Here is a 13,798-nt window from a genome sequence, read left to right on the forward strand (position 1 = left end):
TTTCACCTCTTTGGTTAAGTTTATTCCTAGGTATTTTATTCTTTTTGTTGCAATTGTAAATGGGATGGTATTCTTAATTTCTCTTTCTGCTACTTCGTTGTTAGTGTACAGAAATGCAACTGATTTTTGTATGTTGATTTTGTATCCTGCAACTTGACCATATTCGTTTATTACTTCTAAAAGTTTTTTGGTGGATTCTTTAGGGTTTTCTATATATAAAATCACGTCATCTGCAAATAGTGACAGTTTCACTTCTTCCTTTCCAATTTGGATCCCTTTTATTTCTTTCTCTTGCCTGATTGCTCTGGCTAGGACTTCCAATACTATGTTAAATAGGAGTGGTGACAGAGGGCATCCTTGTCTGGTTCCTGTTCTTAGAGGGATAGCTTTCAGTTTCTCACCATTGAGGATGATATTAGCTGTGGGTTTCTCATATATGGTCTTTATTATGTTGAGGTATTTTCCTTCTAGACCCATTTTATTCAGAGTTTTTATCATAAATGGATGCTGTATCTTGTCAAATGCTTTCTCTGCATCTATTGAGATGATCATGTGATTTTTGTTCTTCATTTTATTAATGTGGTGTATTACGTTGATTGATTTGCGAATGTTAAACCATCCCTGCATACCTGGAATAAATCCCACTTGATCATGGTGTATAATCTTTTTAACGTATTGTTGTATGCGATTTGCTAGTATTTTGTTGAGGATTTTCGCATCGATGTTCTTGGAAGCAACCTAAGTGCCCATCAAGGGACGAATGGATAAAGAAGATGTGGTATATATACACAATGGAATACTACTCAGCCATAAGAAACGATGAAATCCAGGCATTTGTGACAACATGGATGGACATTGAGGATATAATGCAAAGTGAAATAAGTCAGAGGGAGAAGGTCAAATACCGTATGATTTCCTTCATTAAGTAGTAGATAATAACAACAATAAACAAACACATAGGGACAGAGATTGGATTGGTGGTTACCAGAGGGGAAGGGGGGAGAGAGGAGGGTGAAAGGGATAATTCAGTACATGTGTGTAGTGATGGGTTGTAATTAGTATTTTGGTGGTGAACATGATGTAGTCCGTGCAGAAATAGAAGTACAATGATGTACACCTGAAATTTTTACAATGTTATAAACCAATGTTACTGCAATAAACAAAAAATTAAAACAAAAACAAACAAACAAACAAACAAACAAACCATATATAACATTATAGTTCATACACAAAAGTACTCTCTAAAAGGTAACCAAAGACAAATTTAATACTTTTAAAGGATATAAAAAATATTTGTACATTGCCTTTCTGCTGTAAAGTGGAAAAGCTGTGCCCAAATCCAGTAAATTGTTCATACATTCTTCATCTTTGTTTTCCAGCTAACGTGTTTAGGGAGTTATCAAAGGAATTACATGAAGTGGATGATGAAGTAATAAGGGAATAAATGGTGATGATATGCTTTGGAGGAAAAAAAAAAAAAAAAAAAAAGAAAGAAGCAAAGGATGTGCTGTGCAGAGGGGAGGCGAGAGGGGAGTGGTCCCAGGGAAGAGAGAGTTTGAGTCTGGAGCCAAGAACGAGAACCAGCAAAAGGCTGATGCGCCTGCAGCAGTCGGGGAGGCGAGCATCCAGGATCCGGGTCCAGGGCCTCCGAGGCCATTTTAAGGAGTATGGACTTGATCCTGGTGTGATGGAGGCCCCTGGAGAGCTTTAAGCTGGGCAGTGAAGTGACTGATTTACGTGTTTAAAATCTGTCTCTCTCCTGCTGTGGCCCCGTAGGCTGTGGATCAAGGACAAAGCAGAGGCCGGTTAGGAAGCTCTGCAGCCATCCGAATGCGCAGTGGCCGTGACTAGGAGTGCGGTGTGCTGAGGGGTGGTCAGGTCCTGGATACAGTTTGAAGGTGGAGCTGGCAGGACTACTGGTACGTGGCAGGCGGGGTGAGGGACAGAGAAGAGAGGAGGAATAGCTAAGGTTTTTGATGGAATTGCTATTTGCTGAGACCTGAGCAAGTCGAGGGCGTGGCGCGGGCTAGTCCCCAGGTGGTTTTACTGCATCGTTTGACCTGCCTGCTAGACTGCTAGGGGCTTGGGTGAGTAGGCATTGAATCGGAGCGTCTGGGCTTCAGGGCAGAGATGCAAATTTCGGAGACACAGGGGTAGAGGCCCATGAATTCATCAGGGATAGCATGCAGAAAGAAGTGCAACACCGAGGCCTGGGCCCTGGAAAAGCCCCAGGATGCAGGATCCGGCAGAGGAGCCGAGAAGGTTCGCAGGTGAGCAGGGGGTGACCGGGGAGCCTGCGCCAGGGAAGTCGAGGGAAATACCAATGAAAGGACAAGAGATGTGAACTGTTCTCACAGGCAACCTTAACAAGGGCGGTGGGGGGTGGGGTGCAGAGTAGGTTCGAGAAGGAACACGAGGCCCCCTGTGCTCATCTTCCACCTCTGCTGGCTGCAAGCTAACCAGCAAGCTCCTCCCAGGCTGTACTGGACTCTGAGAACTAAAAGGAGAATTTAAATGGTTTGTTTTCCGTGTGTGTGTGTGTGTGTGTGTGTGTGTGTGTGTGTGTGTGTGTGTGTGGTGTCGGGGAGGTGCTGCAGGTGAGGGCTGTGGGAAGAGGGTTACTAGTGGAAACAATCAATCTATTGTGATAAGCATGAAAATAGGGCCAGTGCAAGGCTGTATGGAAACATAGGGGCCCATTCCCTTTGCCCAGGTCTGTCTGTTCCATGGAGGATGGGGGGAATTTTACACTGAGATTCCCAATGGTTCAATCAACTGCAGAGCCTGAATCTTGCACACGTTGTCAGCAAGATGACCATGCCCCAGGGGGCTGAGTCGGGTTCGGGGCAGGTTGGCCCTTTCCAACTCACAGCGAGACTTGGTGGGCAAGAGACCACATTTCTTTCTATCCTTAGGGTGTTAAGTACCAGACTGGCCGCATCCTTAGGTTTGTGTCCGGCACACACCCTGTGAATGAGGAACAGCAGATCCTTGGAGGCAGCAGGGCACTGGAATGGGCACAGACCTCGGGGCCTGGAGTAAGTCACTTCTTCTCGGAGGCTCGGTTTCTAAACCTGTGACTTGGGGATGATTGCACTTTGGGGTGCCTGGGAAATGATTTAAGATAATGTGTGGAAACCCCTTGTGAACCTGCAGGCTGTAGGTGTGATGGGAAAGTCCTCAGTACTCCATGGAAGCATCAGATCCACTAAGAATTATCAATGGACACCAGAGGGAGGGTCGTTCTTCACAAGTGAAAAATTTTAGGTGTAAAAAGTGATCAGCATTTCTTTCCACTTGTCCCACATTGTTCTGTTTTCAATGCATTTAATGTTTGTAAATAGAAACACAACATTGGCTTGATTCTCCCTTCATCCTGCATCCTTATCATCATGCAGCTTGACATCTGTGTCCCCGGTTGCCACCTGCTTGTCCTGAGGACCGCTGCTGCTAGCTTCTCATTGGTGGATCTGAAGGTCCTGGATACTGTTGCCTTGGTGAAATCATAACACTGTGCGTGGGTAAGGGCAGAAGCTTCTCTGATTTATTCTCTGTTCTTAAAAATTGAGATTATCCCCTGATGAAGCTCAAAATCAATTATGACTTTCTCTCTCCACCGTTTTATTTTTCTTCAATGTATGCTTCTGTGAGCAAGTAGTGTTCTTGTTTTGATAGTGAATGAACAGGAAAAGGAGGAAAAGCAAACTCTGCTGTGTCCCGGTTGATTTTCCTCTCTCTAGCCCTTCCTGGAATGAAGAGATAAAAATCACAAAGCATGCACTGTAATTTTTCTGAAATCAGGTCTCAGGGCTGAGTGGCAGTGATCCACTCTGAGGGACTTCACTTCAGCCCGACTTTTGCACCTGTCGTGCGGTAGATGTCGTATTCCATTCTGCTTTGTCTTCTGGTGGTGAGCTCCAGGGTGAGGGGAGAGCATGTGATCCCACAGGGTGCAGAGCAGGACTCTCACAATGACAGCTGTGCAGCAAACGTCTGTGCAGTTGAAATACCCTCTGACAGCCGATGGAATCAAAGTTGATTTTGATGTTAGTGTGGCAAAACCCATTCAGGAAAGAAACTTCCCAACTTCCTGATAAAATCACGTAGTATATCCGTAACCTATTCATTAACTCAGAACCCAAATATAAGTTATTTTTGGCAGTGACTATATTACTACTCTCCTCCACAGGCATATTTAAGAGCTGACCCTATAGATGTTTAATAATACCATACTGTTATTAGTGGTGTGATCTTAATGAAGTGCATTTTCCACAGAACTAAATTTCACCTTGAGTATGGATGATGATGTTAATTATAATTTTAGACCAATGTTTCACTGATGCAGGAAAATCTATGTTACAGGTGGTTTTTATGAACAAAATAGGGATTACATTTTGCACCTTGTAGGTTAACTTAATAATGGACAACCATTATTCTAGAATTTATGCAATACATGGGGCAATTTTAATTCTTTAAACCATGGCATGATACAGTTGGGAGAGTGCAGGGAAGTATGCAGAAACTGTCAGCAATAAACAGTGAACTCAGAGAGAGGAGTGAGATAAGGATAAACCAATACAGACAGAATGTCCAGCAATGGCCCCAGCAGGGAAGGTTCTCCACATCTTCTGCAGCAGGGTTGGGAGTATCCTATTTAGAATTTTAGGCTAGAAAAGGACAGTGAAGTTAGAGAGAAGATAAGCATAGCAGAAAGGGAAGAGGGGGTCAGAGAGGCTGGTGAGAACATAGGTCATGGCTATGAAGAGGAGGGCCAACCTAGGGATGCAGGTGGGGTTGGCTATACCTTTTCCTTTGGAAATGGAACTACAGGAGTATTATTAGCCTAGTCTCAAACTCAGAAGGGCCTGAGGCTGGCAGCAGGGGGCAGGAGGGAGACAGATCTCTACTCCTAGACCACTCCAGAGCCAAGCAGAAAAATGCAGCGTGCAGGCTGCTGAGTCAACAACCACTTAGCATGCGTTGAGTGCCAACTATATGCCAGGCAAACAGTAGTTTGGGGCAGAAAAAGGGAAAAATGAATCAGAGGAGGCTGCTTTACACGTTTTTGTGCATTTAATGCCCCCAACGACTTTATGAGCCAGGTACTATTCATTATCCTCATTTTCCACAAGAGAAACTCAGGTTTAGAAAACAGCTTGTCCGAGGCTACACAATACTTGATGTATTGTATCTTATTTTTATGTATGAACTTGTCTCAGTCATGGTGTCCAGTTGTTTGGTCAAACACGAGTCTAGATGTTGCTGTGCTAGTATTTTTTGGATGTGATTAACATCTAAACCAGTAGACTTTGAGAAAAGCAGATTACCCTCCATTATGTGGGTGGGCCTCATCCAATCAGTTGAAGGCCTTAAGAGCAAAGATTGAAGTTCCCTGAAATAGAAAAAAACTCTCCTCAAGACTGCAACAGAGAAACCTGCCAGTTTCCAGCCTGCTGCCCTTTGGAATTTGGACTCAAGACTGCAACATCAACACTTACCTGAATTTCCATCCTAATGGGGCTTGTCCTATGGATTTTGGACTTGCCAGCCCCAACAGTTGCATGAGCCAATTCCTTAAAATAAATTTCTCTCTCTCTCCGTATATGTATATGTGTGTATGTATATGTGTGTGTATGTATATAGATATATATCATATAAATATGTATCTATTTTTTTGTTTGTTTGTTAGTGCCATCAAGTGGATTCTGACTCCTAGCAACCCTGTGTACAGCAGAGTGGAACTCTGCCCAGTCTTTTTGTGCCATCCTCTCACCTTCCAGTGTTATGTCAGAGAATGCTCTGCTGCTATTCAAAGGGTTTTCATGGCCAATTTTTTCAGAGGTGGGTGGCCAATTCCTTCTTCCTAGTCTGGAAGCTCCACTGAAACCTGTCCACCATGGGTGACCCTGCTGATATTTGAAATACTGGTGGCATAGCTTTCAGCATCACAGCAACACGCAGCAGCCACAGTATGACAACTGCCAAGTGGGTGGTGTGGTTCCCTGATCAGGAAACAAAGTTGGACTGAGGGGATGAGAGCGCCAAATCTTAACTGCTAGACCACCTATATCTCTATCTCTATCTCTATCTCTACCTCTCTCTATCTCTATCTCTATCTTTATCTATCTCTATCTCTATCTCTATATCTCTATATCTATATCTATCTCTATATCTATGTATCCCATATCTGTATCTATCTGTCCCTTTCTCCTTACTGAAAACAAGAAGTAGAAGAGACAAGAAACAGAAATCATCTCTTTGACAAACCCCAGAGGCAACTATAGTCCAGGATCCTGTGCCGGGAAGGACTGTGATCAGTGGGGGCCAACCTCAGCCTGCTGGAGAGGGCTGGCAGGATGTCATGGTCTCCACCCCTGAACCACCGACCCAGCCTCAGCCAGAGAGAGCCTCCTGGCCCTGCCAGAGGAGCTGCCATCGCAGGGAACCCAGCCCTCCCAGGTCAGGCTCGGGGACCTCTGAGAGCTTTGCCCCGAGACTACATGGTTCTCCACGCAGCCATTAAAAGGACAGAAAGCAGGATGTGTACTGTCTAAGTGAATAGACTGTGAAAATGGGGCCCCAAATACATATTTACATTAATATGCCTGATGAATGGTAAAATCCATTAGATATGCTAATTAAACACAGTAAATGTTGGCTTGTGCACTTTTCTACAATACTTACTAATTATCATAACTTAGTTCTTTATAAGCAAAACATAAGTAAATCGAAGAAAACTAGTGGTTTGCACCATGCCTTTTGGAGGGGGGAAGTACATTGAACGGAGTAGGAAGCATTTCAATGGTTGCTTTGAGTGCTCGGTTTATTCAAATCCTTCCTATTAGAGAGTCTGTATCTGCAAGAAATGACCACGAAGGCTTACCGCAGTTCAAGTTTTATTCTAGCCCATAAAACACGTAATTTGTGAGCCAAAAAAGCAGATGAAGGCCACTCATATTTGAGCAACTCCAGAATGTCCGATAAGGAGTTGAGTATTGAAGGGTATTTTTTTGGGGGGGGGGGCGTTAGAACACATTTGAGGGCATCACCGCACAATTCTTGACCCCCTATTCAGATTTTAGGATTTTACTGCTGAAGCGCATAGTTATCTGGGATGCGCTGGATGAGCAGCATCAGCCTGTTTGGGGCTCCAACAAAGAACGAAAACTAAGGACAGTCTGGTGCACACTTCAACAGCATCAACAGCCTGCAATAAAATGGTGCTCTCCAAGTACCATTCCTTTCATACTGTGGAACAAGCCAAGGAGTCACACAGGGGCCTGGGCACGTCCTGGAAAATGTGGACATCAGCAAAATGATATGCAAATGGCCAGAGGACACACTGGAACGAGAACTACATGAGGAGGAAGAAAATGAAAAGTAGAAAATAGGACTTTTTAAAGGTTGCAAACACACTGAGAATGTTAACATACTTGTGAAATAATCGAAGGCTTTGTTCCTGATCCTCAGTCTCCAGGGCATCGCTAGCTTCAGGCGGAGTTCCAGTCCTTCCTTCTTCTTCTGCTGCAGGTGCATCTTGTAAGATCCTATGGGTTTGCTCTGTATTTTAATATAGACAGGTATCACCGTTCTGGCAAGAAGCTCACCCATTTGTTGCAACTCTTCTCTAAAGTTGTATGTTGCTGGAGATTTGGCTATTCCAAATTGTGTATAAAAGGATGAAAATTATTCAGTTCACATTTTTTCTAAAGAAACATCCATTAATTCATTGAAAAATGGGTCATTACAAGTCATGCAAAATAAATAATTGCTCGTTTTGGCTAGGAATAGAGTGGCAGTTTTTCAAAAGTGCATGCTGGTATTTTTCTCGTTATGGGGTTGGAGAGAAATATATGTATTTCTTTGCAATATAGAAAAATGGGTTTCATGGTAATAGGGGAAGAAGGAAAAGGAGGAACCGGAATCCCTTTCAAAAGTGACTTCTTTCTGAACTGCTGACCAATGATGTGCATGACCTTCCCGACCTTGGGTTTGGGTTTGAGTTTGGTCTGGCTTGGGTTTGGGAGCCAGAGTCACAGGGAGGTTCTGCCGGCTTTTAACACTCACCAGTAAAACTCATTTTCTTCCTCCCCAAGACCTGACCATGATTTCTGCCTTGTTTGGGCCAGCACCTTCCCCACACTCGATCAAAACCTCTGAGACTTTGTTCCCCATGAGCCTCTTCTCCCCACCTCCCACCAGGCACAAAAGACAATCTTCCCTAGCAAAGAGCTGATGGCACCCCAATTAAAACCTTCTGTGGGGCCCCTTCAGCATCCAAAGTCCATGCCACCAACCTCTTGGCCCACCCCCTGCCCCGCACTGCCCCTTGCCCTCATGTACACCTCCTGTCATGTCCCTCTCCTCCTCGAGCTCCTGGAGGGCAGTCCCCATCCTATCCATCCGTGTGTGCCCAGGGCTGGGTCCTGAACCTGTGAGGTGCAGACATATTGTGACCTGTGCAGTCACATCAAATTGCATCGTTGTGGAAAGACTCACCTCAAGAGACGGGCTGTGGGAGAGGATGGCTTTGGCTCCTCTCTCCCTGAGCTCTCTTTGTATGCTCACACTGAAATTCTCCTTCCAGCTAGATCTTGCCTCCTCCCAATGGGTCAGGGGCAGGAACAAGAGAAATGCAGTGGCCACCGTAAGGAGTGGGCACTGCCATAGGGATGAGCCTCTTGCCCCGATGTCGTGGTTTTTCCCTTATAATTAGGGATGTTGGGCACTCTTTTCATCCTTGTTGGCACAAGTGACCTTCTGTAACAACCCGTGTTGTCCACAAACAACATTAAAATGTGGGCATAAAACTTGAGACACTATAGTGCTCCTGGGCTCTGTGATCTCACTAGCTGGTGATACTGAATGAAATGCAATGACTCTTGCCCCTACCTTTATACGGATTAGATCATTTGCCTTCCGCAGAGAGCTCCAAGTGTAACTGCTCACCTAGAGCCTTTCTAGTTCTGTCATTCTGGGATGTGTTTATTAGCATGTATTTCTAATGATGGCAGCCGGCCCTTTTTGTGTTGTCAGAACTGCAAAGCCTCCCCCACATTTACACGAGTTGATTCTCCGCCAACAGTGAGAGGAAATGGATTTCCTCCTGAAGGTGGTTGTCATTACAGTTTATCATAAAGCAGCCCCTTCTGGGGCGTCCAAAAAGGACGAGGCCCACGGAGCACAGGGGGGTCACCCCATGCTGGAGGAAAGTGAGCCTTTGCAAAGAACTCGCTTAGCAGCCCAGAATTCTACCTAGGGAATCACCTACAAAAGTTAGTTTAAAACTCTAAATTCTCACCATTGATATGACATTCGGGTAGCAAAAGAACTGGAACATTTTAGAATGTTATTTTTCAAAAATAATGTCTCCAGTTAAATTTTGATAATGTTATTGCTATATAGATTTTTTACAACTTTTAATTTTGAAGTAGTTTTAGGCTCACACAGAAGTTGTAAAAATAGTACAGAGAGTTCCCACGTACCCTTCAGTGATGACATTTTACATAACCCCAGTACAATCATCAAAACCAGGAAATTGATTTTGGCACAATACTAAATTACAGACATTATTCAGATTGTACTAGTTTTTATATGCACTCATTTTTTTTTTGTGGTTGTTGTATAGTTCTATAAAATTTTATCATTGGTATAGATTTGTGTAACCACCACCACAGTAAGATTATTTCTTTTTCAAATCAAATATTTCTAATTTTATTTTTACTTAAGAACATTTTAAAATATGCAGAAAAGTAAAGAAAATAATATAATAGATATCCATGTTTCCAACTCTAGATTTAACAAGTGTTAACATTTTGACACATACACTTGAGAATGTTTTAACGAGTAAATATTGAAGATATAGCTAAAACCTCACCTGATCCCTTTCCCTCTCCCTCTTCCTTCTCAGCCAAGGTTATTTCTTTACAAGCAAAATTAAGCAGCAAATAAATACACAAACAAAACTCAGTCTGTAGAGTGTGAGCTTTTCTTACCTAAAAAGTTAAATGATTACTATAATAGATGTTCAGGCTATTTTTGACTTATCAGCATTTTAAATTACATTGTAAAAAATATTTATCAAAGTTTTTTTATGTATAATAGATATTTAATAGCAATAAAAGACTTGAGAATAAAAAAATAAAGCAGTGCCTTGGTCTTGTTTACTGTAGTACTCTATAAAATTTTATTGAGTTAATAAATGAATGGATGAACAAACACTTCTATGATAAATTTATATTACATTACAGGCTATAAGAATATATTATATGACAGCCTAAAATAGTGTATAAATAAGAAATCATTTATAAATATTCATTTTTACCAACTTGACTTTTTCAATTGATGGACCATTTTACTGAACGTTATGGGGGCTGTGGTATGGGAGTTTACTGTAAGACTATAATTCACAACAGCTGTCCTAAAAACCAAGGATAATTTTTCCATTCAGTCAAATCTTAAAATATATGTGACCGTTGTAAAGTTGGGACCCCTATGGTTCAGCCTTGGAGAAGTGCTACAGGCAAATGAAGACCAACAACCAAACACTGCTTCAAAATAGCTTAAATTCTTTTGTGCAGTTCTCAAAGACCTGAATGGTTACCCATGTACACAGGCCACAGCATCACAAATAAGAATCTCCTTTGGCCTCTGCCTTCCTTACTCCTACAACTGCCCTAGAACATCTGCTGCCATCACTTTCCCCAAACTCTCCTCGTCTCTCCAGCTGTACGCTGCTTTTCTCTCCCATGCTCACCTTCCCCTCCTCTACTCGCCACTCCTTTTTTATATTGACCAACCCAAACCCTCTCTTAGCAGGAGAGAATCCTTTCTCTTTAGAAGGAAGGAGGTAGGGAACTTGGGAGAAGCAATCATAGGAAAGCTAGGAAAGGAAAACAGCTAAAAAGACTTCTGTGCTAATTTTTAAAAATAATAGCTTTATTGACATATAACACATATATCATAAAATTCATCCTTTTAAAATGTTACAGTTCAGGGGTTTTTTGTTTTGTTTTGTTTTTTGGTGAGGAACATTCACCCTGAGCTAATATCTGTGCCAGTCTTCCTCTATTTTGCATGTGGGTCACTGCCACAGCACAGCTGATGAGTGGTATAGGTCTGCACCCGGGATCTGAACCCATGAACCTGGGCTGCCAAAGTGGAGCGTGCTGAACTTAACCACTATGCCATAGGGCCAGCCCCAGTTCAGTGGTTTTTAGTATATTCACAGATGTGCTCAATCATCACCACTATCTAATTTCAGAACATTTTTATCACCCCCAAAAGAAACACTGTATCCACTGGCAGTCACTCTCTATTCTCCTTACTTCCACCCTCTGGCAACCACTAACCGACTTTGTGTCTCTATGGATTTATCTTCTGGACATTTCATATGAATGGAATCATACAATACGAGGCATTTTGTGACTGGCTTCTCTCTTTTAGCGTGAGGTTTTCAAGGTTCATCCATGTTGTAGCGTGTATCAGGTCTTCATTCGTTTTTATGGCAGAATAATATTCCATCGTATGGATATACCACATTTTGTTTATCCATTCATCAGTTGATGGATATGTGAGTTGTTTCTACCTTTTGGCTACTATAAGTAATGCTGTTGTGGGCATTCTTACATAGGTTTTTTTTGTGTGCACACACATTTTCATTTCACTTGGTTGTACACCTAGGAGTGGAATTGCTGGGTCGTATGGTAACTGTAACATTTTAAGGAACTCTGATTGTTTTTGTGCCTTCACCTGTAGAATGAAAGCTCAGTCCAGCTTCCTTAACCTATTAATATTTTATGCCTTGCACTTGAAAGTTCTCAGTAAAACAAGAAAGGTGCAAATCTTTCTATTAAACCACTGAAATCATCGCCTGGGTTGTATCAGGGGTTATGTAAGGTTTTATTTGGCATCATAGATATTTACTTCTCTATCTTGAGATTTTAGAAAGAAGCATAAGATATTTTTATTAAAATAAAAATTAATGCTACATTGAAGCTTATTATTACATAGTGTGGCTGGGGTGCCAGATATTTTGATTAGACCATCATTAAGCTTACTGATTTTCAGAGCAAACTATATTCTTACCTTGGTAATAAAGGAAAAAGCAGGTGAGCAGGTAAGGACAGAATTCCTCCAGATGAGAGCAGAAAGCACAGAAAGCCTTTGGACCTTTGGAGCAAAGCTTCAGAAAAAAGGACTCCACTCTCTTCCGATAGCAATCTCGAGAGAGGATCTCTTTGTACTCCTTCAAGGAGAACACGCCGTCGTACACCAAGTGTGGGAGCATCCAGCTCATGTTTAATTCCTGCAGTATCTTCTCTTTATAACGCAGCAGTATTTCCGAGAGCTGCTTGCTCCTCTTCTCCTTTTCTCTCTGTGTTGTCGACTCGCAGTGATAGAACCAAGACCTGGCCCCTCTCTCAACCATCTTGGCAGGTGTAGAGCCAGTGAAATGCCTCCCTCCTGGGCCTTGCTGCTCTGCGGCCTCTGTGGGCAGTCTCCACACCACACAGGCATCTGGAGGCAGACTCATCCTGCTGTTTGGAGTTCTTATAGATCTGCAGGGAGAAGGGAGGCCTCGGATTAGACCAGCAGTGCTGACCGTCATGGCCTAAGAGGATTGCGCAGCGCTAATTAGCCCCTTGTAGCAGTTAACTTCGAAAGATTAACAAGGGATGCAGGCTGGCTAACTCCTGTTCAATTTAAATTCTTCTTCGCATCCCCAAAAGATCATTTCCCCAGGTGGTCCCCTACATTCCCTCAAATGATTATTTTCAACACTACAGACGTACATGCTCACCATCTGTACCGAATGGTCTCATCATGACGTTGGAAGCTGTATCAGGATCTGTGCTGCTCATCTCCCCCTGGACTTCTCACCACCGCAAATGTGGAGTTAGACACGGTCTTACAGCAAAGCCATGGACAGCAGAGGGGCGTAGCCAAAGCCAGCTGTTGCATGATGGCATTTTGGTTTTAAACTGTCTACTGAGTGCTGTTTCTTAGTAGCATAGTCCCTTTTCTTTTAGAAATTGGAACACTTCTATGTGATAGCTTGGTTAAATGATCCAATCCTGTAAATGACCCCTTTCCCTGGTGTTCACTTAATGAGGCCAGATTAGAAAAAGGGATTATTGTTGGCTCAGGGGAGGCCTCTGCCACAAGTGATGCCTCACTGCGGATTGTGGGATATAATACAATTGCTCCAAGCCAGCCTTCATGTGTCCACCTGCCCGGAACCTCCCAGGTCCTGGAGTCACCTCAGGACACTCCTGTCTGGGTCTGCAGGTGACCACTTCTTCTCTCGCCCATGCGCTGTCTGTCCCAGTCTTCTCCATCTGCCCACAAGTGAATTATGGCATCTGGGTCCTTCTCCCACTCACATCATCCATGTCTTCTCTCTAAGAGTCACCCTAAGTCATTTGCAGGTCATGAGGAATGATTTAAAGCAGCCCAAATGTTTCTTACTTTTTTCCACTTAGGAAACTGATGAAAAGATCTGTGGTTATTGTAATGTTCTTGCCAGTTTGGTTTAGAAGCAATTGGATATTTTTCTACAACATCCAGGTGGAAGATTTATTTTTCAGAAACCAAAACTCCCTGTGGTGGTAACCACAATACAAGACTTTTCCTGCTTTTGCTTCTGACCTCATGTGTGACCGTGAGAAAATCACTTTATGTCACCATACTCCATTGTGTTAACCATGCATTTCTGATGTTTTGACATCTTGGGGTCTTGCTGACCCTGGAGAGACTCACCCTCCCAGGGCTAGCTAATTCCTCGAGGTAGCAAACC

General features: G+C 43.0%; 1 protein-coding gene and 1 long non-coding RNA gene across 2 annotated transcripts; one reads left to right on the forward strand and one right to left on the reverse strand.

Annotated features, from left to right (window-relative positions):
* Positions 1-2,919: 2,919 nt before the first annotated feature.
* On the forward strand, positions 2,920-7,042 carry LOC147917660 (uncharacterized). The gene is made up of 3 exons (XR_015551740.1): positions 2,920-3,038; positions 3,399-3,521; positions 5,690-7,042. It is a non-coding gene; the product is annotated as an uncharacterized LOC147917660 (long non-coding RNA).
* A 312-nt stretch (positions 7,043-7,354) lies between these two features.
* On the reverse strand, positions 7,355-12,863 carry LOC147917661 (uncharacterized). The gene is given in 4 exon segments (XM_087429081.1): positions 7,355-7,560; positions 12,088-12,568; positions 12,570-12,632; positions 12,795-12,863. Coding segments are annotated over 4 exon segments (819 nt in total).
* Between the last annotated feature and the right edge of the window lie 935 nt (positions 12,864-13,798).

This window comes from Ceratotherium simum, chromosome 3, assembly GCF_057802395.1.
Source record: "Ceratotherium simum simum isolate JZ-2026a chromosome 3, ASM5780239v1, whole genome shotgun sequence".
Classification (NCBI taxonomy): Eukaryota; Metazoa; Chordata; class Mammalia; order Perissodactyla; family Rhinocerotidae; genus Ceratotherium; species Ceratotherium simum.